The sequence below is a fragment of the Numida meleagris genome, chromosome 1, assembly GCF_002078875.1.
Source record: "Numida meleagris isolate 19003 breed g44 Domestic line chromosome 1, NumMel1.0, whole genome shotgun sequence".
Taxonomy (NCBI): Eukaryota; Metazoa; Chordata; class Aves; order Galliformes; family Numididae; genus Numida; species Numida meleagris.
This window is the reverse complement of record NC_034409.1, coordinates 111481242-111506114: the sequence shown is the minus strand read 5'-3', so window position 1 is coordinate 111506114 and position 24873 is coordinate 111481242. Positions and strand designations below refer to the sequence as shown.

The 24873-nt window shown below is 41.0% G+C and overlaps 1 protein-coding gene across 8 annotated transcripts in view; it reads right to left on the bottom strand.

Annotated features, from left to right (window-relative positions):
- Positions 1–24873, bottom strand: part of CFAP47 (cilia and flagella associated protein 47) — a 280469-nt gene that overhangs the window by 189149 nt on the left and 66447 nt on the right. For all 8 annotated transcript variants that reach the window (XR_002442056.1, XR_002442057.1, XM_021408018.1 and 5 more), the window contains 4 exons: positions 24650–24853; positions 18336–18429; positions 17641–17781; positions 7395–7590 (listed from right to left, as the gene is read on the bottom strand). Coding sequence is in view for 6 of the 8 variants with exons in the window: in XM_021408018.1 (XP_021263693.1) it covers positions 7395–7590; positions 17641–17781; positions 18336–18429; positions 24650–24853 (635 nt within the window). In the remaining 2 variants the exon portion in view is untranslated. The remainder of the gene's footprint in view (positions 1–7394; positions 7591–17640; positions 17782–18335; positions 18430–24649; positions 24854–24873) is intronic.

Sequence of the window (24873 nt, the reverse complement as noted above, 5' to 3'; positions counted from 1 at the left end):
AGACTAAAGTTCTGAATCCTCCCATTAATTAAGGGCTGTGAGACAGAAGGCACAAATTAGAAGACTAATCACATGTTCTGCTTCTACATACAAGCTATCTAGAGTGGGAAAACTGCAGACTTAAGAGCTGTGGAAAGAAGAGGCCAAAGAGAAATATTCCCCACAAGAAGACAAAACAAGACAGGAAAATAACTGAAGACATTGCCAACTGAAGAAAAGATCATGGAAGTGAGAAAGATCCTGAAGAACAGAGAGACCCATAGAGACAAATGCTAGGGGATGACCTTGGATGTTGATGCAAAAATTCAGTAACTATGAGCAGCAACATTAAGTTACATTACTTCTTCCAGATCTTTCTGGACAAAGAGCAACTTCCCTGTCTGGGAGAAAAGTTGACACCTGAGTGTGTGGAATATACAAATAGGATAAAAACTCTGACCTTGCTGTTTCTTCAATAAACCATGGTCACCTGATCCTCTAGATGTTATTTACTGTCCCTCACTCATGATAATCAGTGAAAACACTCCACAAAATAAATTAATTAAGCAAGATTAACTCACAGTAGGCACCTTTACTATGGTTAGAGAAAGTTAAAGCACACTGTAACTGTCATTTGTAAGTGATCTAAAATGAGTGTAGTTTTGTTTCATGCTATTTCAGCATCAAATATAAGCTTTTAGTGATCAGTATGAATATTTTAGTTAAGGAAAAAGAACTAGAGATTTAGATACGTTTCATCACATGGATGGCTGACATTCGTATCCTATATCACTCGCTGGCAAGAATGAAATCAGAGAAAGATCAAGAAAATATTTATAACAATTCTACATGAAAATAACAAAGGAGCAAGCAACAGTCACCATAAATTCTTCTACATCAATTTTTGTTTGTTTCTTTGATATGTAGAACACAATGTGGACACGGGACATACTATGCGTTAACTTCTATAAGATTTTGGTCACATTCTCTCTCAGAAAGAAGCAAGGAAAAGGTAGTTTAGAAAAAAGATACTGTTAAGTGGAAAACAAAACTCATTGAAAAAACGGTAGGCTTAACTATTATAGACTTTATACTATTTGATATTTTCATTTGTGACTTGGAGAACAGCATAAAGCTACCTTACTCGCACCTGGAAATAGTATCAAGCAGGATAAAGAATCAGCTATGGGAAGGCGAATGATCTTAAATCAACTCTTTATTGCAAAAAATGCAAATATTCTAACAGGATGCCTAAACACAAGAGTCACATCTTAAGCAGACAGACTGATCCTTCCATTTCAATTCCAGTAAAAACATATCTGGTTAAAAAAAGCAATAATTGGAACCAAACTTCAGGAAAGACAAATTAGTTGAATTCACAGAACGACTGAAAGAATGGGACTGCCTATTTAAAGGGGAACACAGAACATAATAATAAATTACTACAGTAACAATGGTTTATAATGTCATATAAAAATTCCCTATTTGCTCATTCCTGGGATCTGCAAATCTTTGGAGGTGCTACTAATCTCTAGCTATAATAATGCCTATAGTCCTGTCTCATTCTGGTACATACAAACATTTACACAAGAAATATGTAGTAATAACCTTTTCCCTAAGTGCTGACATTTGAAACTAGGGAGAGATTTAAAATGATGTATATAATACAAAGCATAAAGTGAGGAGGAAATATGACTTTCTCCTTTTTTTTTTCTTTTTTTTAATTCATATTCACTTGTTTAATTCATCGATTCTCTGAAAAAGCAAGATTATTTATTTGGAAAAAAAACTCTTTTGGTGTGATTTTAACTTAACAAAGTTGAACATGGAATTCCAAAAGATTTTTCCCTCTAACCTTTGACTCCTGTTTCTCAATTGTCTCTAAAACCTAAGAAATGGAAAAACAAGAGTGAATGGATTCCAAAATCACCCTTTCTGAAACAAAAATTGGAGAAAAAAAATAACACGAAACAAAACAAAATAAAATGCAAGGAGGAAAAAAGAGTGCAGTTTAATTACTACACTAGAAATAGCCCTAAGTAAATGCTCCAGAGAATCAATTTAGAAACAAAGAACTCTACTTTCTGCTCATGCTGTTCAAAATGTCATCTCACACTAAAACTTCTTCCTCAGTATTTTTAGTGCAGATGCACTGCTAAAACAAAAGTTTTCTTGTGCCTAAATGGGATTTCCTCTACTCTGATTTGTACACATTGCTTTTCATGTTTTCACTGACCATCACTGAGAAGAATCTGGCTCCATGTTCTTTATTTCCTCAGTGGGGTATTTACTACTCAGTGATAAGATCACCCCTGAGCCTTCGCTTCTCCAGGCTGCATGCTCTCAGCTCTCTCACCCTCTTCCCATTTGTCAGATTCTTCAGTCCTTTCTTTGTTCTTCAGCCCCTCTCTGGACTCACTCTAGCATATCCATATGTTTCATGTGCAGTGGATCCCAGACTGAACCTCGCACTCTAGATATGACTCTCCAGGGCAGAATAGATAGGAAGAATAATCTCCCTTGACTAGCTGGTGATGCTCTGCATAATGCAGCCCAGAATGCTCTTGTTCTCTTATTGGCCAACCCATTGATGGCTCATGTCCAGCAGTGCCCTTCAGGACACAAACCTGTATTTTAGCGAGTTGCTCCCCAGTCTGTGCTTGTACGCTGTTAATTCTTCCCCAGGTGTAGAACATGACATTTCTCTTCTGTTCAACTTCATGCAACTCATGTTGGCCTATCTCTGCCATTTGTCAAGGTCCAGCTGAATGGCAATACCAATCTGATGAATGAAATTTGCCGAGGGTGCACTTCTATACTATCACCAAAATCATTAAACATAAACAGTACTGGTCACAGTATTGACTATTGGGGTACATAACTAATGACCAGCCTCCAGCTACACTTCACACTACTGACCATAACCCACTGAGTCTGGCAGGTCAGTCTAATGTCAGTCTTCCTCATTATCCTTTTATTTAGCTTATACTTCATCAGGTGGCAGAATACCTTGACAAACTCAATATAAACAACATCTACTGTTCTCCAGTCATCCACCAAACTAGCCAAGTCATTGTGGAAGGCAAACAGTTTTGTCAAGCATGACTTCTCTTTTGTAAATCTATGCTGACTACTCCCAGTCAATTTCCTGTCCTCCATGTGTTTGGAAATGGTTTCCAATACAGAATCATAGAATTAGCTAGGTTGGAAAAGACCTACAAGATCATCCAGTCCAACCATCCACCTACCACCAGTCACTCCATTAAACCATGTCTCTCAACACTGTATCTAAATGTTTCTTGAACACCTCCAGGGACGGTGACTCAACCACCTCCCTGGGCAGCCCATTCCAGCACTTGACCACTCTTTCAGAAAAGTAGAATTTCCTAATTTCCAGCCTAAATCTCCCCTGGCGCAACTTGAGGCCATTCCCCCTCATCCTGTCACTAGTTACAAGAGAGAAGAGGCCAACCCTCAGCTCACTACAACCTCCCTTCAGTTAGTTACAGAGAGTGATAAGGTCTCCCCTGAGCCTCCGCTTCTCCAGACTGATATTATTTATTCTAATGCACTTCTAATAATCATGATGAGGCTGATTGGCCTGTAGCTTCCCAGATCTTTCTTCCTGCAAATAAGAGTGACATTTTCTTTCTGCCAAACTTCAGGAAATTGCCCTGGCTGTCACAACCTTTCCAGGATTATTGTGATCTCATTGTGACATTGGCCAGCTCCCTCAGCTCTTGGTGGTGTATCCCATCTGGTCATATGGATTTGTGTTTGCCCAATTTAAGTCCTCGCTCATCCGATCCTCCTTCAACAAAAGTGATTATTTCTTGCTCCAGACTTTCCCACTCATCTCAAGGGTCCAGGACTGCTGAGTATCAGTTTTACCAGCAAAAATCAAGGTAAAGGAGACATTGAGTAACTTGGTCTTTTCTGCATAATTTGTCATCAAGTGATCTGCCCTATTCAGCTGCAAGAACAGCACAAAAGCAGACATCAGTTCATACTGAGGCAGTAAAAGTAGAAAAGGTAAGAAGAAAGTGAAGGCTGAAAACAGAGGATTCAAAGAGATACTGAAGCAGGTCATCTGTGGAACAGAGTAATATATAATCACACAGTTAAGAAATGTTAAAATACAGAGGAATAAGACTAAGATTATGATCTTCATTATTTGTCTCAATTTTCTCATTCTTTAACTATTGTAACTTTCATAAGATGGAATTAGAAGCAAAATAAAAGTTTCCTGATGTTCATTCTCCAAGATATTTCTATGTCCTCTAGCAAATAGTATATAGAACTCATGAACAATAAAATAGAATATTGAACTAGCAGGGCAGAATCTGCAACTTCCCACACACAGAAAGCAAATAAAATTTCTGTCTTCACATTCCAACATTATGCTTCTCTGAAAGCAGAGAAGTATTAATTAAGCGAAATTGTAAGAGAGAACTGTAAAGCAGATAAATGTCACCTGGCAATAACCACAAAATTCATCTCACCCATGACCTAGACCCTGGGCCTTCAACCAAGTCTGCACAGATGAATACATTTAACCTCCTGAGTTATCTGTCCTGTTAGCATGATTTAATAGAAGTTATTATCATTTCCTGAGAATCTCAATATAGTAATTAAACTGTTTTTTCAGGGTGCTAATTTTGAGAGCTTTTAGAACTAATTGCAAAATTAAAAAAAAACTTTTCTAATTGCTGACAAACATATGGTATCATTCAAAGCAAATATACATATTTTAATACTCTGATCTATTATATACTCAGGCAACCAAAACAGCAATCCATTTACTTTCAGATGCATCATCAGTAGATATTACAATTGGAATGAAGTGTTGGATTTTTGGCCAGTAGTATCAACTGGATCTGCGTTTTAAGGCTAATAGTCACTCTGGGCTCACCGTTGGATAACTCAATTAAAAGTTTAACATGAAATGAGATGCATTTCAATTTTCGTATTCACCCCACTGAGTTCCCAGAAGCAAGAACAAGCCTAGCCTCTAAGTAGTGTTAGAGACTACAAGACCTACAGACAGTGGAGTTGAAGAAGTCACTTCTCTCTGGTGATAATGGTGGTCGATGCTCGACTAAACATGAGCCAGCAGTATGCACAGGCAGCCAAGGTCAATAACATCCTGGCTTGTATCAGAAATAGTGTTGTCAGCAGAAGTAAGGAAGTGATCATCCCTCTGTACTCAGCACTGATGACGCCGCGGCTTGAGTGCTGTGTTCACGTTTGGGGCCCTCACTACAAGAAAGACTTCGAGGCCCTGGAGCATGTCCAGAGAAGGGCAGTGAAGCTGGTGAGGGATCTGGAGAACAAGTCTTATGAAAAGCAGCTGGGATTGCTCAGTCTGGAGAAGAGGAGGCTCAGGGGAGACCTTACTGCTCTCTACAACCACCTGAAAAGAGGTTGTGGTGAGGTATGGGTCGGCCTCTTCTTCCGCATAACTAGCAATAGGATGAGAGGGAATGGCCACAAGTTGTGCCAGGAGAGATTCAGGTTGGATGTTAGAAAAATTTTCTTCTTCCAAAGAGTGGGCAGGCGCTGGAGTAGGCTGCCCCTGGGAGGTGGTTGAATCACTGTTCCTGGACGTGTTCACGAAACATTTAAATGTTGTACTAAGGGACATAGTTTAGTGGGGAAATATTGGTGATAGGTGGGCACTTGGGCTGGATGATCTTGGAGGTCTTTTCCAACCATAATGATTCTATACGATTAACACATAGGAGACTTATGCCACACTGGAGTATTGGAGTACCTCTGGAGCAGTAAAAACAATCCTCTTACAGATATCTAAACCATACCAACACTTCTAACCTTGGTGATTCTATGATGGAACAGCATGAAGCTGTGACAGGGGAAGTTCAGGTTGCATATCAGAAAAAGGCTCTTCACCAAGAGGTGGTCAGACACTGTAGAACAAGCTTCCCAGGGAAGTGGTAATGGCACTGAGCTGGAAGAAGCATCTGGAAAACTCTCTCAGTCATATGGTCTGATTTTTGGGTGGTCCTGTCTGGACCCAAGAGCTGGACTCAGTGATCCTTATGGGTGCCTTCCAACTTGGAATACACTATGTTTCTAATATACCCATACAGCATTTATGGCAAACAACAACATTGGCCATTCTCTCTGCAAGTTGTTATCTATACACATGGACTCACATAACACGCAACAGTAACTTGCAGTAAAAGGAGCAGACTACTTGCTCCTTTAAGATGGTTTCATTGGAGCAGGCACTAGACACAAAAATAATACATTGTAAATATATTTACTGTAGGGTATATTACTTAAACTAGGGAATCTGCCCAAGTTAATCATAAAATCAGATCCAAACTATTAGTTGACAGGCAGAAATCTGTTCCTATTGGATGTATGAAGTACAAACTGATCTTTCATCTTATCTCTAGGATTATTCAACACATCTGAGAATATTCAGTATAATTAGTTTCTACACAGATAAAATGAGAAACGCAATGGGATATTCAAAACATAGTTAAGGTAGAGAATACGTCCAAATCAGACTTAGAGAAATGATATGCAAATAGATTATCCATAATTCAAATAGGCTAGAAATCACTCAAGAAAAAAAATGACACTAGACAACCTTTTCTGCTTGTGGCTTATGAGCCATTCTTGTGGAGTTCTTCCCTGATAATAATTGGACTTCATCTTCTTCGTGTTAACTACTCATTCAAAACGAAAGATAGCATGAAGTTAGGGTCAAGAAGCAGAAGGGAGAAGTCTTACCAGGAAATAGAAGTAACAATTGCTAAGGGATGAACAGTCAGCATATCTGTTTTACCAGATTTGAATACTAGAACTGCTCAGGTCAGTCTTAAGTGAACAGGTCATTTCGTCTAACCTTACTCAAACCATCATGAGAAGTCAGACTACCCCGACAAGCAGGAAACAATCTGGTCTCCATCACATCCCTCCCTAATTCAAAACTAGAATTTAGGCATTAGAATTAAGTTCATACAAAAACTACTCTAAAAATTCTGACAAAACTAGCACACAAACACACTGCTATAAACACAAGAACAAACAACTGAATATGACCATAGACAGGAAAACTAAGAGAAAGTGATTATTGCTAGCATTTCCTTCTTCTGGTCAATAATGGAAAGAAGAAACTGGGAAGACTGACCACACTTCACCCTTTATGCCTAGCTAGAAACTGTACCAGAACAAGAGGAGATATTTCATGAACAGTGATAGTCATTGATCGTGTAACGCAGAAACACAAGAAATAGAAATATGTTTGGGTAGGCAGTAATTTCTCCCCCAAAAAATTATTTCAGTGGAAAGTTGTCATGATACCTTCATGAATAATGATTTTTAAAGTCAACAAAAGGAGTATTAGAAGTGAGAGTATAGTGGGGGGAAAAAAAAAAAATCACCTTTTTGAGCATCTTTCCACACAGTTTTTCGATTATTCTCATAATTTTTATTCAACCAAGTGAGGATGATTCGTTCATATGGAGAATATATATTACTGGATAAAATTTCTGAGTTTATTCTTGGCACGTTCTGCATCTTTTCCAAATTGATCAGATCAGCAGTATTATGTGAAGAAACACGTGGTAGAACAAACACCTGGAATTAGAAAAAGTGTTTTAAACACAAACTGCACAAAGAACTATTTCCAGTCAAATGATTAAAAAGTAGCATTTCAAACTCCAAAAGTTTTCTAGTTTAGTAAATATTTTAGAAATAGCACATAGCATACATGTATGACAGAGAACAGATCTGCTGAGGTTTTATGGAATCCTTTTACTTCCTTAAACAAAAAAAAAAAATAGAAGTTTTCAAAATACTATGTTTCCAACTTTTTCCAAGTTTTGATGAACTAGCTGATATCAGTGAACCATGCCATATTCCACGAAGAACTGTGCATAGTCTAAGAAAAAAAAGTATTAATTACTGAACTACTAAACTCATCTCCAATGCAATCTATAAGCAGTCTTGAAATGATATAGTTCATGGCACAGATGATCCTTTAGATCCAGATTACACTAACAGTTTCTACTGAAAAAATCTGCTATATCTACAGTAAAATTCTTCATACTCAGAGGTCATTGATTATGTCTTGCATGAACCCACATTAAAAAATTTAGGAAATTATATATACTGTATATATTATGCAGTATACAAGAAAAATAAACAAGTTAAAATCAAAATTTGTACACCATACTTCTATTTTTTTTTTCCAAATTGAAATAACAGGTCTGACAACCCTGTCCAGTGACTAAGAGCATCAAGGACCATGGCCATAAATGGGAGCTACACTAATTCCATGAAGAGAAGCCTGAAATCAGAATGGAACCAGCTTGCACCCCTTTTTATAACTGTTTCCCTTCATATTAGCAGTTTGTAAAAAAGGCATCGGTTTCTGGAGCCAAGGTGATAAAATTTTTTAATCCCTCCATTCGCTACAGACGGAGAGGAACTCTCATTAAGTATAGCACAGCTACAGTCACATAACTTTGAAGTCCCTACGCATATACCTGGATATCTTTTTTCCAGATGACATGAAGGATTGTCATCATTGCTTTCAACTTTGTGTGAAAAAAACCTTTTGTGACAAACTAATACATAAAACACAGTTGACTATTAACATACATGAGACCAAACTATATCATCCATCATTGTTTAATTACAATAAAAGAAAATTGAGTCACTTTGAAGCATTTCAGTTCAGCATAATCTAGTACCATGCAAACATATCTGAACTAACTTAATTTTAGCTTGTTTAGAAATATTTTGATTTCTCTCCATGATAGTTAATTGAGATGAATATGACTATCTTAAGAGAGAAAGAAATCTTTTGATTTTACATCATTACTGTCAGATAACAATCTGAACAACAACAAAAGAGAAAGTAAATAAATACTTTCTGCCTTTCCTAAACTGCAGTGTCCTTGCAGGTCAATTTATTACAATGTTCCTCCATCAGTATCAACTGACATTCTATCAAAAGAATCAAAACAGGAAAGAGTAATGGCAACTGCACTTAAGAGAAAATACAAAATGTTGTTTACCTATAAAACATTCTTTTACTGTCTTTTACCAAGAAAGTTCAAACCATTCATAACCCAAGATGCCAATGTCTAAATTCCTGTTTAGACACTGTTGAAGGACCAGAGAATTAGCATGCAGTACACCATATAAAAAAAATTTCAGATATAAGGTCAGGAAATGTTAATACTTTTAACTATGAAAAACATCCTCATTACTACATGTTCAGTATATCTAAAGACTATCTTTCTTGAAAAACTAACTTGACCCAAGGTTAAAAAACTGATTTTATTGTTGGTCCATATCTTTCCATTATGTTTCAAATGTTTGGAATGCCAGCAGCATCTCAGCCCATGCTCATAAAGAAAGCTACAAGTATACCTTTATTACCCTTTGTTCTCCACAGGTTATGCCTTTTATTTTTTTTCAGAATAAACTTGATTTTCCATTTCTACAAGCTAGAGTTATGTGTATGTTTATTCCTCTGGAAATTCTGCAGTAATAGAAGATTTTGTAATAGGAAAGTGGGCCATAGTGCATCAGGCATGGACACGAAAGCAGTAAGAGATGACATTCTGGTTGATAAACAATACTATACTTATTTCCAAAATCAAATTGGATAACAGAACATCTCTCATGAATAGATGAATTACTTCAACATTTTCTTAAAATTGCAGCATGCTATCTGACAAGGAAAGGATTCTGTTTCATCTTATCTCAATGGCAATCACTAAAATGCTTGTCTCTAGTTTCATTTTACTGAAACACCTTTTAAGACATGAAACATTCTCTTAAATTCAGAGTATTTAAATACTAGTCCTAATAAATATTTTTTATATAAAACAATCTTGCTGTCTTGACAGTTCATATCCTGTTTTTCTTTATTGTTCTGATGCTTCCTTTCCAAAGTAAGCAAAAAAATAAATCCTGTTTGGCATCAGCCATGGCCACCCTTATCACAAAACAGGTTTGAATAAGATGATATGAAAGAGAAATTAGAACACTGAATGCCAAGTGACTAGACCCAGGGTAAATTTGTGTAATATTAAGAGTTCTGTTTATTCTTTATTACAAATTGATGAACCTTGAGGTCCCATCCAACCCAAGCCATTTTACGATTCTATGATATTTTACACAATCTTTCAGTATACTTGCAAATCCATTTTCAGTCAACATAAATACATTACCTGTGATTGTTCAAGTGGAGTGCACAGAGTTGCAATCAGATAATCAACTCAAATATTTGATCACGTCTCTTTACTAGACTTTAGTAAGATCCATCTTACCAGAGAAAAATATCCCTTGCTTCTCAGTCACACCTTACACACGTCATCACTTTTTGGCAGCAAGTATGCATTTATGAACAATTGTTTTCAAGGATTAAGTATACAACGAGTAAAATGTCGTCAGAAATCTCCGACAAGCATATTGAGAACTCACTAAAAATTTTCCATTAAACTAGACTGATGCATTAGTTTCACACACAAGCCTAGATTAAATATCTCACAAGTTTTATGTTTTTGTTGCCCACACTTTTTTAATAGAAAGTATGTATTTTAAAAAAAGTTTTGTTATATCATAGAATCCGGCTCCCCCTGATCAGGTGGCCTGTAACAGACTCCAACCACTAGGTCTCCTTTACCGGACCGATCCCTGACTTCAACCCATAAGCTCTCAACCTGGTCATGGCTGTTACACAGACACAGCTCTTCACAATCTATCCACTTCCTAACGTAGAGGGCAACTCCCCCTCCCTTCCTGCCCTGTCTATCCCTTCTGAAGAGGTTGTAGCCCTCAATCAGAGTGTTACAATCGTGGGATTCGTCCCACCACGTTTCCGTGATAGCAACCAGATCATAATTTTCCAAGCACATCACGGTTTCCAGTTCCTCCCACTTATTTCCCATGCTGTGTGCATTAGTGTAAAGGCACTGCAGCTGGGCTTTCCGGCACACTACCTTTCTAGAGGGGCCTTCCCTCAAACTTCCAGAAGAAATCTGAAGTTCTCCCCCACTGCTTCCTAAAGCCCTAATACCCCCTTGTCCATGCTCACGTGTTACCATAGCCACCAACCTCACATCATCCCTTGTGTTCTTCCTACAAAAGGGTGTGTCGTCCTCCTCCTTCCCCCCACAAGACTGTGGGATCTTACTAGCACAAGCCCCTCCCAGAAGCATTGGCTCATTACATACAGGGTCCTTACTAGTGACCCTGGTTTCACCCCCACCCCCCTTCATACCGAGTTTAAAGCCCTTGAACCTCCTCATCTCGTATGTGCCTTATCGTGGTAACCAGGAGAATCTGCTCCGTGATCTTCCCAGGCACAGAGCTGAGGCTCACCGGCCTGTAGTTCCCCGGGTCGTCCTTTCTCCCGTCCTTAACAATGGGAGCAATGTTTCCCTTTTCCCAGTCGCTGGGGATTTCACCCGACAGCCATGATTTTTCAAATACGATGGAGAGCGGCTCGGCAACCACATCACCCATCTCTCTCAGAACCCTGGGATGCACATCATCCGGCCCCAGGGACTCATGTACGCTCAGTTTCACGAGGAATTCTCGGGCTTGTTCCACTGTCACCGTGGGACAGAATCCGCTCCTCTCACCCACACCTCGAGGGTCAGGGTCCTGGCAGACATGGGGAGCCTGACCACCAATGCTCCCTGGTTGTGTGGCTGTGGGGCACTCAGCCCCCTGTGCTCCCTCTCCCCCATAGAGTTCGATGCAAACGCTCACAGGCAGAGTGTTTGCTCACACAAACAATTTATTGGCATCTGCGCACTGGTTGGAGTTCAGGCAGATGGCCAGGCTGTCTCCGACAAACTGCGTCTCTGCCACAGTGCAACATCTGGGCCGCGCTGTGCCGCTGGTGAAGCTGCCTTCAGCCTACTCAAGGTTCAGGAAGGTGCCCGAGTTGTCCAGCTGCAGCCCGAGCAGCATCTCCACAGAGAGGGTTCTCTTGGAGGGGGTGGTCAGCTTGAGCTTGCAGGAGCGCTGGGAGGGCAGCACCGTCAGGTGGCAGTGGCGAGACAGAGGCAGACGCCTCCAAGCCTCCTTCACCTCGTTCTGGAGCCAGAGGGTGGTTTTCTCCACATCCAGGTAGGAGCCCTCGCAGAAGGTCTCGAGCAGGCTGGGCTCCTGTTTCTCTCCCAGCTTGTCCTGAGCGTGGTGGACAAAGCACAGCATGTCCCCCAGCAGCCGCTCCCTCGCGCAGGTGCACTCCAGCTCTACGCGCACACAGGATGTCTTCGCCCACGTCTCCTCCTCGTCGCCCAGCTCCACGTGGAAGGCGTGCCCGGGGGGAGCCCTCAGGGGCACGAGCAGGCGGTAGAGCACGTTGTCTTCACGGGCACTCCACCCTTCGTGGACGCAGGCCACCCCGATAGCTGGCTGCAGCCGTGGCTTGAAGCTGTGGCAAGAGCTTCCCCAGCAGACCTGAAGAAGATCATCCACCAGCTCCTCCACCACCTGGCACTTTTCGGCCATCTGCGCTGCCGGCCAGTGGGTGCCATGGGCCCAAACTCTGCCCAGGGGACACTCCTCGTCACATGACTCACTGTCCACTTCCACCTCCTTGTCCTCCTCCTTGCCTGGGGAGCTTTCCTCCTCGTTGCCACTGCCCGGCTTGCATCTCTTGTTGCGGAGCCAGAAGCCGAGCCCAACAAACAGGACAAGCAGCCCAGCAAAGGCCCAGAGCTGCCAGTGCTGCAAGGCAGCGAAGAGTGGGGCTCCTCTGCCCACTCCGCTCTGCTCCTGCCTCTCCTGGCTCCCCTGTGCCATACTGTGCAGAAGCTGAGCCACATAGGAACTCAGCTGCTGCACTCGCGAGTGCACATACTTGTGCATTCCCACATAAGAACGAACAATTCTCAACCAAAACTGCACGATCACGCGCAGCAAAGCCAGGGCGACGAAGAGCACCCGAGCCATGGCCATTAGGATGTGCACGCTGCACTCACCAAAGGCCTAGGCCGTAGCGAGGCGATGCTGTCTCTTTCACAGCCTCCTGACACGCCCCGCACTGTGACTCGTCCTGCTGATGTCACAGACACTGCAGCGTGTCACACCGCTGCACTCCTCCCCTCTCCTCAGGTGGTGTCTAAACCTAAGTGGAGTTAAGTAGCACAGGAGCATCTAGATTTCTGCAATGTTACTTTATTATGTGAATAAATGCAAAAGAAAAAAGGAATGCAATCTCCACATGAACAAATTCTTTAACACCTCTCCTTTCCATTCCTCTGTAGTGTTGCAATATTCTCAAGTTGCCACCATCCCTTCCAATGCATTTCCAACGAGATCTTCCCCCAGTCTGTATAAACCCCTGGGGTTGCCCCGGCCCAAGTGCAGCACCTTGCTCTTGGCCTTGTTGAACCTCATTAGGTTCACGTGGGCCCACTTTTCCAGCCTGTCCAGGTCCCTCTGGATGGCTTCCCTTCCCTCCGGTGTATCGACTGCACCGCTCAGCTTGGTGTCGTCTGCAAACGTGCGGAGGGTGCACTCAATGCCATCCTCTGTGTCACTGATGAAGATGTTGAAGAGCACTGGTCCCAAGACGGACCCTTGGGAGACACCACTTGTCACCGGCTTCCACCCAGACACAGAACCGTTGATCACAACCCTTTGGCTGCGCCCAGACAACCAGTTCTTAATCCATCAAACAGTCCAACTTTCAAATCCGTACCTCTTCAATTTAGAGAGAAGGATGTGGTGAGGGACCACATCAAAGGCTTTGCAGAAGCCCAGGTAGATGACATCCGTTGCCCTTTCCCTGTCCACCCATGCCACCACTCCATCACAGAAGGCCACCAGGCAAGATCTGCCCTTGGTGAAGCCATGCTGGCTGTCTCAGATCATAGAATCACAGAATCACAGAATGGCCTGGGTTGAAAAGGACCTCAAGGATCATCGGGTCTCAACCCCCCTGCTAAGTGCAGGGTCGCCAACCACTAGACCGGGCTGATCAGAGCCACGTCCAGCCTGGCCTTGAATGCCTCCAGGGACGGAGCGTCCACAACCTCCTTGGGCAACCTGTTCCAGTGCATCACCACCCTCTGTGTGAAAAACTTCCTTCTAATATCTAACCTAAATCTCCCCTGTCTCAGCTTAAAACCATTCCCCCTTGTCCTATCGCTATCTACCCTCACAAACAATCGATCCCCCTCCTGTTTATACGCTCCCTTCAAGTATTGGAAGGCCACAAGGAGGTCTCCCCGGAGCCTTCTCTTCTCCAAACTAAACAAGCCCAGTTCCCTCAACCTTTCCTCATAGGAGAGGTGCTCCAGCCCTCTGATCATCTTGGTCGCCCTCCTCTGCACTCTTTCCAAGAGCTCCACATCCTTCTTGTGCTGGGGGCCCCAGGCCTGGACACAGTACTCCAGATGGGGCCTCACAAGAGCCGAGGAGAGGGGGACCACCACCTCCCTCTCCCTGCTGACCACTCCTCTTTTAATGCAGCCCAGAACATAGTTGGCCCTCCGGGCCGTCAGCGCACACTTCTGGCTCATGTCCAGCTTCTCGTCCACCAGGACACCCAAGTCCCTCTCCGCAGGGCTGCTCTCAAGGAGTTCTTCACCCAGGTTGTATAAATACCTGGGGTTGCCCTGGCCCAAGTGCAGCACCTTGCTCTTGGCCTTGTTGAACCTCATTAGGTTCACGTGGGCCCACTTTTCCAGCCTGTCCAGGTCCCTCTGGATGGCTTCCCTTCCTTCCAATGTATCGACTGCACCGCTCAGCTTGGTGTCATCTGCAAACTTGCTGAGGGCACACTCAATTCCATCATCTATGTCACTGATAAAGACATTGAAGAGCACCGGTCCCAGGACTGAGCCTTGGGGGACACCACTCGTGACCGGCCTCCACCCTGACATAGAAACATTTATCACAATCCTTTGGCTGCGACCAGCCAACCAGTTCTTAACCCACCAAACAGTCCATCCTTCAAATCCATACCTCTCCAATTTGGAGAGAAGGATTTGATGAGGGACCCTGTCAAAGGCTTTGGAGAAGTCCAGGTAGATGACATCCATCACCCTCCTCCCATCCACCGATGCTGTCACTCCATCGTAGAAGGCCACCAGATTGGTCAGGCAAGATCTGCCCTTGGTGAAGCCATGCTGGCTGTCTCGGATCGCCTCCTTGTCACGTATGTGCCTTAACATGTCTTCTAGGAGGATCTGCTCCATGATCTTCCCAGGCACAGAGCTGAGGCTTACCGGCCTGTAGTTCTCCGGGTCATCCTTTCTCCCTTTCTTAAAAATGGGAGTAATATTTCCCTTTCTCCAGTCACTGGGGACTTCACCGGACAGCCATGATTTTTCAAATATGATGGAGAGCGGCTCGGCAACCACATCAGCCATGTCTCTCAGAACCCTAGGATGGATATCATCCGGCCCCATGGACTTCCACACATTCAGTTTCATGAGGAGGTCTCAAACTTGTTCCACTGTTACAGTGGGACAGAATCCGCTCCTCTCACCCACACCTCGAGGTTCAGGGTCCCGGCAGACACGGGGAGCCTGACCACCAGTGAAGACCGAGGGAAAGCACTTATTGAGCACCTCAGCTTTTTCCATGTCTGAGGAAGCCACTTCTCCATCCTCATTTAGCAGAGGGGGAACAATCTCCTTGACCTGTCTCCTCCTGCCTATGTACCTGTAGAACCCCTTCTTTTTTCACATTATTATTTATTATGTTATTTTTCACATCCCTAGCCAAGTTTAGCTCTACCTGTGCCTTGGCTTTCCTGATCCTATCTCCACACATGCGGACAACAGCCCTATATTCCTCCCAGGCTACACAACCCTGCTTCCACTTCGCATACATTTCTCTCTTTTCCCTCAGTTTAAGCTGCAGGTCCTTGCTCAGCCATGCCGGTCGCCCACCTCCTCTGCTCGACTTCTTTTGCTGGGGAATGGAGAGCTCTTGCGCTCTCAGGAGGGTGTCCTTAAAGACCTGCCAGCTCTGCTCTGTTCCTACGCCCTTAAGGATAGTTTCCCAGGGGATCCCACCCAGCAGTTCCTTGAGCAGCTGGAAGTTCGCTCTCCTGAAGTTCAGGGTCCTGACTTTACTCTTTGCCAGGCCTGCATTCCTCCAGATCACAAACTCCACCAGGACATGATCGCTACAGCCCAGGCTGCCTCCAATCTTAACCCCTCTAATGCTCTCCTCCACGTTGGTGAGCACCAGGTCCAGTAAGGCTTCACCTCGGGTTGGTCCATCTAATACCTGGACCAGGAATTTATCCTCAACAGACTCCAGGAATCTGCTGGACTGTCTGCTGCCCGCCTTTCCACTAACCCAGCAGATGTCCAGGTGGTTGAAATCCCCCATCAGGACAAGAGCCCGCAAACGCGACACCTCCTGCAGCTGGAGCAAGAAGGCCTTGTCAACAGGCTCCCCCTGATCAGGTGGCCTGTAACAGACCCCAACCACTAGATCTCCTTTACCAGACTGATCCCTGACTTTAACCCATAAGCTCTCAAATGTATGTATATACATACACATTAACTATATGCTGTATTTTAGATGCAGCCCAAGGTTATTCCTCTTCTCTCAATGCAGCCCAGGCAAGCCAAAAGGTTGGACATCCACAATCTAGACCAAACTCCTTGCTTAAAGCTGTATCAGCTAGAGTGCATTGCTAGAACATGTCCAGCTGAGTTGGGATTTCTCCAGGGATGGAGACTCCACAGTTCCTCTGGGCATTCTGTTCCAGTGTGGAACCAGCATTGAAGTAAAAAAAGTTTTATTATGTTTAAATGAAATTTCCTGTATTTCAGTTTGTGCCACTGCCTTTTGCTGTGCCACTGCCTTTTGCCGTGCCACTGTTCACCACTGTGGAGAGACAGGATCTGTTCTCTTTACACTTTATTTACAATGTGTGTAAATAGCTGAAGATTCCTCTGGAATCTTCAGTTCTCCTGGCTGAACAGTCACAGCTCAGTCTAATTCTCTTTGTGTAGTAGCTGAATCAATTCCCTTAACCATCTTTAGAAATCTTCAGCGGAGTCACTCCATTACAACCATTTCTTTCTGAAGAGCCCATATAATATTTGTGTTTTTAAAATATTTCCAATCCTTTTGAATAGAATTAATTAAATATTTTCAGGCATGCAAATATTACCGATCACCTGTGAGCACATCGGGTTTACTTTGGAAAATATGACTCAAACATCCAAAGTATTTCTCTCTCATCATCAAAAAAAAAAAAAAAATACAGTTGTGGAGGTCCATACTGATCATGTTCCTTAGTGGAAATAAATATTACAAAAATGCTTATCTATTTAAAAATTCCACTCTAATAAAAGGTGATAAATACCATGGTTTTATATATGTCTAGCCAACAAAGTATTTCCAGTGAAAAGAGTTTCTAAACAGAATAATCAAAAAGTATGGCATGGTTTTCTTTTTTGTAATTAAAGATCTATACAACTTTTAATCCTACAAGACACAGAGTATTCTAACATAGTATTTCCTAATTTAAACATGTTGCCACGCTGCTGATTTCAGGACTAAGAAAATGAAAGTGTTCTCATTTAAAACAATCTCTTGAGTATCCTAAAGATCTTTAAAACATTTTCTTTTTGCCATCAGGTCTTCAGAATTTAAGTAGCAAAAGTACCTGCAATTTACCTTGTACACCTGCAATAGCACATCTGTCCAAGCTTGTTTGCTGATTGTCTCAAATACACTGTCCTCCAGAATTAACAGTTGTTTGTTGCTAAATATTACTAAGTTTTTCTCAACTCCTTTTTTCGAGTTAGCTGCATGAGCCTTCAGATAAAGGAGAAATTATTATTTTCAATATTAATTTCAACAGTTTGGATAGGAAATTCACAAGAGAACAATAATCAATCAATGGTATACATGACTGATATGCTTGCTGTAATGCAATAGTGATCAGCTAGAACCATTTCTTATTCAACACTATCTCAAGAATAAGAAGGTCATTACAGAATTGACAGGAGCTGAAGGCAGCAATCAGAACAAAGAAGCAACACAATGGATATTTTTAATAAAATAGAAAAATAGGCAGAAAGCAGTAAAATTAATTCCATTTTGAAAAAATGGATTACTGTTAGAAACTAATAGCAGGTACCAGAAAGAATAGAAGAAAAAATCTGGGAGAAGGAGATGAATATCAGCATCAACTTGAAGTTCTGTTCACTCTTACACATGTGCTTACATTTATTCAATACAAAATAGTCACCACGGTAGGATTACTCTTGGTCCACATAGAATTTCTGTTAGGTTTTGAAAAACTAATACTTGCACGGGGTCTTTTAAAAAAAAAAAAAGAAAAAAATTAACAAAAAATACAAGCCTACCTGCAGCACAGCTTGCATTTTAGTCCACTTCTTATAATCATCAGGTTCAAATAGGTATTCTGGAATAACATGGGGAAGACTTGCTCCTCGGCTTCTAAAATCATAAAGAAAATCTTTATCTAGAAAATCTTCTAAAATCATAAAGGAAAAAGTTAATAAGTACGCAGGATAACACTTTCCAAGGGTAGTTAAGTTTTTCAACTTATTTAATCTATGTATAAGCTATTCTATCTGCGTACACTTGGGATGAATGATCCAGTTTTATTAACTGCTTAATAGATAGCTCCTATTTGTGACATTTGTTCTCACTTCCAGTGTCTACAAGTATCTGATGCTAAAAGCAAGATGCTTATAAGGTTTAGTGAGCATGGTAGCGATGGGTTGGATTAGATGTTCTTAGTGATCTTTTCCAACCGTAACGATTCTATGATTCCTTACGAGAATTGCTCCTTCATAAAGAATGACACTGAAAAGAACCAAAATACAAAACACATTTCCATGTTTAAGCCAAAGGACCATTATTACACAACATTAGTAGAATTAAAACTTTATGATGCTTTTGTCTGCCTGTGGAACTGATACCAGAAGTCTTATGGGTGTAAAAAACGGGTATTTCAAAATTCTGTTCGTTGTCACATTGACCTGTCATCTGCTCAGGTGACTAATAAATGCAATAAAAAAATGCAGTAAAAAAATGCAATTGCAATAAATAGCAAGAACACTACAAAAATCAGTTGAAGGAATAATATTTATAAATTCATACATTACTGGAAAGAGGTAGAAATATTTTCTCAGGATAGGGATAGCGCAAAAGTTTCCTAATTCCTAGGTCAGAAAAATTCTTGTAGCATATCTAGATTTGCATCACTCTCTGTGTTTTCAAAACAGCTAATGTGAAAATAATTGGATGAGCTTTTCTTGTTATATAACCACTTCCTCACACAAATGAAGTAATCATACTTTTCTGGTACCACACAGACCAAAATTTGATTTGCTTTGTACATGAAAAGTCATACAGTATAGACAGTTTGAAATTAGAAGTATGACGGCTTATTTCTCACCCCACTGAATAATGTTTTTGTCTCCGTATTTTATATAGTGACACTATCAGATTATTGAAATTTTATGTTTCATAAAATTATCCAGCATGTTTCTTAAAACAGAAATATTTAATCAGGGATCCAAAATAGGATCAAGTTAGTAGCCTGGTTCTAAAACTCAAAATGTCTGATATTCCCATTTTCAGTTAAATCATAAGCTCTGTTCTCTGAAATCCCTCCAAAATTTCAGTTCTTTCCAAACACTAAAAGGAGGAAACAACACAACTTTCATCTTTTCAGATGCAACTTACATAGCAATGTTATATATCATCATTGCATGAAGCTGCAACAGGCGAGGGTCAGATTGGCAATTAGGAAAAGGTTCCTCACTGAGAGGGTAGTCAGGCACTGGAACAGACTCCCCAGGGCACTAGTCACAGCCCTAAACCTGTCAGAGCTCAAGAAGCATTTGAACAGCACTCTCAAACATAGGGTTTGATTTTTGGACGGTCCTGTGTGGAGCCAGAAGTTGGACTTGAGTTTGTTGCTCTTCATCTTTTTCAGCCACCTAGACAGTGAGATTGTGTGCACTCTCAGCAAGTTTGCTGATGACATCCAGCTGGGGGGTGCAGCTGATACAACAGAAGGAAAGAATGCCATCCAGAAGGACCTGGACAGGCTTGAAAAGTGGGTCCACGTGAACCAAATGAGGTTCAACAAGGCCAAGTGTAACGTACTGCACCCTGGTCAGGGAAATCCCAGACATGATTACAGACTAGGAGAATTCATGGAGAGCAGCCCATGGGGAGAAGGACTTGGGGGTCCTGGTGGATGAAAAGATCAACATGAACCAGCAGCGTATGCTTGCAACCTGGAAAGCCAACTGTATCCCAGGCTGCATCAAAAGAGAAATGGCCAGCAGATCAAGGGAGGTGATTGTTCCCTTCTACTCTGCTGTACTCTTGAGGCTTCATCTGATGTCCTGCATCCAGGTCTGGGGCCCCCACTACAAGAAAAATGTGGAGCTACTCAAGCAAGTCCAGAGGAGGGCCACAAATTAATTTTACTTATACTGAAAATGCCCGTTTTGTTTTGTTTTTTTTCTTAATTGCCACAATAAAGTACCAAATAAGCTTTTTGATAGCAAGAAAAATAAAACTGATTCTTGGAACATTGTTTGTAACAGTGAAAACATCCTCCTGCTTCAGTAGCCAACAAACTTGAAAGATGAATTACACATAATTTGAACCATGCTGACCAGAAAATAGTAGTTGGTGGAAGAAAGTTGAAAGCTGTATCTCTATTCTCTGCATGTTCTCCTGGGCTTCCACAGGATGGAATGTTGCACTTTCCACAAATCATAATGAATAGGCAGGGATGGCAGATGATAGATTAATTGCTCATCTCTAGGCTGACTCTTGCTGTCCTACCATCTTTAAATACAGCTGTACCAGTAGTACAAACATCTGACATTTTTTAAACAGGATCAAAAAGCACTATTAAATAGCGACTGTGAAGAAATGTAAGTATCCTAGGTAAAGCTTAAATGCACCAGTAGGAAAAGAATATCCATAAAGAACAAACTTTGGAGAAATCTGTTAGGACTCAAAGTAGACTAGGCAAAAACTAATAGGATATAGTAATACTAAGCATCAGTTCAATCATCTAGCAGAAAATGCATACAAACACAAGAGTCCAGCTAGGTCTAGTTCTCTGTACCAACTCATGCAGTTTTGCTAGGATGGCTATTGATTATGTCTTCATTTCCAGTGATCAGACATCATTCATCGATGCATTTGTTTACAGAGATACTCCTTCAGCCTTGACCAACTGGCTACTGTTCCAATTCTGCTCTGAAGGTGTGAGTTAGCAGACAAAACTCAGTAAGACTAAAGGCTCTTTTTAAAATCCCAATTAACTGCATTGAAAACAAATTAAGTATTTCTTTACAATTGCTGTTGCAATTGGGATTGACTCACCCTAAAATTTGTAACTTTAAAGTAAGCAATTAACACCATGCTTTAGATCAAGAGTAGCAAACTCTGTATTTTTATCTCACTTCATAGATCAGGTTTGTAAGAGATGCTTTACATCAAAATATGCTGTTGAACCATCCAAAAGCATGAGATGACATCTAGTCTTTGTTGAAGTACAGCATAATCTAACATCGAGACGCCGGGTCTCACTCAGAGCTATTTGCATATCCAATTCCTTGTCTTAACTAAGAAGCATAGCAAGGTATTCTGCAGAAGAACAAAACAGAATTAGTTTCAAGATGCAATACTAAATCTGCCTGAGTTCCCTGGAAAATCTTGATGGGAACACCAGACACAAGAGCCAGCAGACTCCACTAGTAGAAAATGTTGGACCAAGGTAGCATTGCTGCAAAAGCATCCCATGAAAATTCAAAGAAACTCCTAAACAGACTGTTAGAAATAACATGAAGCATAAGGTATGCAAAACAACTGCCTCCTTGGAGCTGCTATAATATAAAAAAGATAAGGTATATGGGAAGACTTTTCTGGCTGACCTCCTTGGAAAAATATTTCCTCTTGTGCTGCTCATTCTCAATGTTATGAATAAATGTTTGCATTTCTCAATTAATTTTTTTTTAAATAAATAAGGTAAAGAGACATTCTATCTCACTATTTCTCTGAGGTACAATGACATTTGAAGTTAGACAGAAGAAAAAAAAATTAAAGTCTATGTCAGTTTGAGAGGGACCTATAAAATCCCAATGCTAAGGGTGAAGGACCCTGAAAGGCACATCAGATTCCATCTCAAAGATTAGTATAGTCTCTCCGGAGAGGAACTGAACAGAATGAGTTGATCTGCCTACTGAAATTTAGGACTGTTAATAAGGGTAACAGGATTCAGAAGAGGAAGCACATCTTGAAGTTGCTCTTGACAATTTTCCTAGGAATATTAACTTGACATCAGACCTAAGTTAGTGGCAAACAGAAGGCTTTTCTTAGGTCAGAATTAAAGAACTTTTTTTGTCCCATTGATCTCAGAAAAACAACAGTATACTAATTAAATAGATAAGAAAATCTCTTGAATCCACTTAGAGAGCTGTTCAGTATTGTATTTCCACACACTCGATGCCTTGATGTCTGGAAGGATGTAACACTCCTTAAGAAGAATCAGCAGGGTGTCATTAATAATACAATGGTAAAACATTCTTAGCAGTCCATTGCCTAATAACTACAGACTTTAAGATACAATGGGAAAATATGTTGAGATGTATCCCTCAATTCTTTTACTTAGTATCAGAATGTACACTGAAGTGGTGAAAACAACAGGAATATGTAAGCATTTGTTCTCATTACTGAAGAAAGCCAAAGATATCGTTCTGACACTGCTGCCATGATTCTTCCAAATCATCTGCCACTACGTTATCAATGATGCGCAGAAGAATACTGTTCTGCCTCTTTTTAAAAAGTTGCAGATAAGAATCCAATGTTACTGGACACAGAGGAAATCTTTCTTTCCTTCCCTGCTACTGTTATAAGCAATCTAAAAGGCAGTATTTTTTTTACCATGCCTTGGTTGCTCTACTAAAATGGTTATCAGCAATACTGCTATCAAAGTAAAGATTCAGACAGCTTTTTCTTTTTTTTTAATTTATTTTAAAATAGTTAAATTTAATAAGCCATGCACAGCATTTTTACAGTCTTCCATCAGGCTTTTTGATTCACTGCACTGAGTAAGCTTACAGGATCTAATGAGATGATTTAGCATTTCAAGGAAGGTGGAATCATTGAAAGTACACTTCTATAACAGAAGAAAACTGTTTGAGATAATGGTAGATAAACAGCCCAGTTTCCCATATCCATGAAGTTTTTAAAAGTTGGAATTTACCACTCTTATGAATAGTTCTGTTGATAGGTACCCTGGAAAAATACTTGCTGACAGCACCACATTCACTTCTATTCTGTTCTGAGACCTGAAACATGAGAAACATACACCAGCAGACACAAGTATATTGCTACAGCTTCTGACCTTTCTGTTATATGAGAAGCAATGTACATTGGCCTCATTATAAGTTCGGATACAACTACAAGAGCAATGAGGCTTGTGAAGGGCTTGGAGAATATGCCCTATGAGGAGCGACTAAAGGAACTGGGGCTGTTTAGTCTAGGGAAGAGGAGGCTGAGGGGAGACCTCATTGCTCTCTTCAAATACCTGAAAGGTGATTGCAGCGAGAGTGGGGCTGGTCTCTTCTCACTGGTGACAGGTGACAAGGCAAAATGGCCTCAAGCTGCGCCAGGGGAGGTTTAGGTTGGATATCAGGAAAAACTTCTATACAGAAAGGGTTGTTAAGCACTGGAACAGGCTCCCCAGGAACGTGGTTGAGTCACCATCCCTGAATGTGTTTAAAAACTGTTTGGATGTGGTGCTCGGGTATATGATTTTGTGGTGGGTTGTTAGTTAGGGTAGTATGGTTAGGTTGCAGTTGGACTTGATGATCTTGAAGGTCCTTTCCATCCTGAGCAATTCTATGATTCTATGGTTACTACCCATTATTTTCAGATGAAGAGCTTGCATTAAGGATAGTAAGTAAATAGATCTTAGATTGCAGGACAGCCCCTTGAGCACTACTGAGGTGCTAAAAAGATGCATAAATGCAGGATTTGAGGGCTTCAGATGATCTTTCAAGATTTCATAACATTAGACTTTCTCTGAAAGTAATTGTCTTCCATTTCACAGCAAAAGACAAGGATAAAGAAGAGTTTGTCAATTTTTATTTGCACCATCTTTCACAGGTGTTCCATTTTACATGATAAAATAAGACTGCCAGAGAAGGTTGATAGTATCTAAGACTGCTCAGCAGCAGGAGTAATTTTCTCATTTCTTGGTGTTATTAATATGAAAGACAACTACATTACAACACGTTCAAAAGGTATTGCTAAAGCCAGTGATTACTGGATAACTTGCATCAGTGAGATAACAAAATCATTCATAGCAAATCTGATCTGATTATCTATTCAGTCTAAAGAATCAGGTTAACAGACATCTTCTTTCATAACTGAAGGAGCAGAGTTCCTCCAGAGTCCCTGCGTCAAATGTAACACTATCAAAGGATATCTCAGTTAGTGATACCTGCAGAGGATACCTTAGTAAAAATTTATTAAAATTTATAAAGCAGAAGTCTTGCATCACAAAAGATGTGGCATAAAAGAGTCCCTAAACCTACAGTTTAGTTGGAATTACATTTGAACAACACTAATAAAAGGTGGGAAATGACAGAAATTTTATCACACATGTACTTACTTAAGGAAAGTAAGCAACGTAGAATACTGCCAGTGGAGCTGTAACATTCGTTCAACTGGATCAAGGGGCAATGATTGGTTCAATGTAATGCCTGGTAACGACTGTCCGCTCAGGTGGAATAACATGTTGTAAATAGTACCTTTGTCAAGATTGTGTTTAAAAACCTTTTCTTGGGAAGAAGTCATTTGGACTTTACAGACATCACTAAGAGAGAAAAAGTTTCA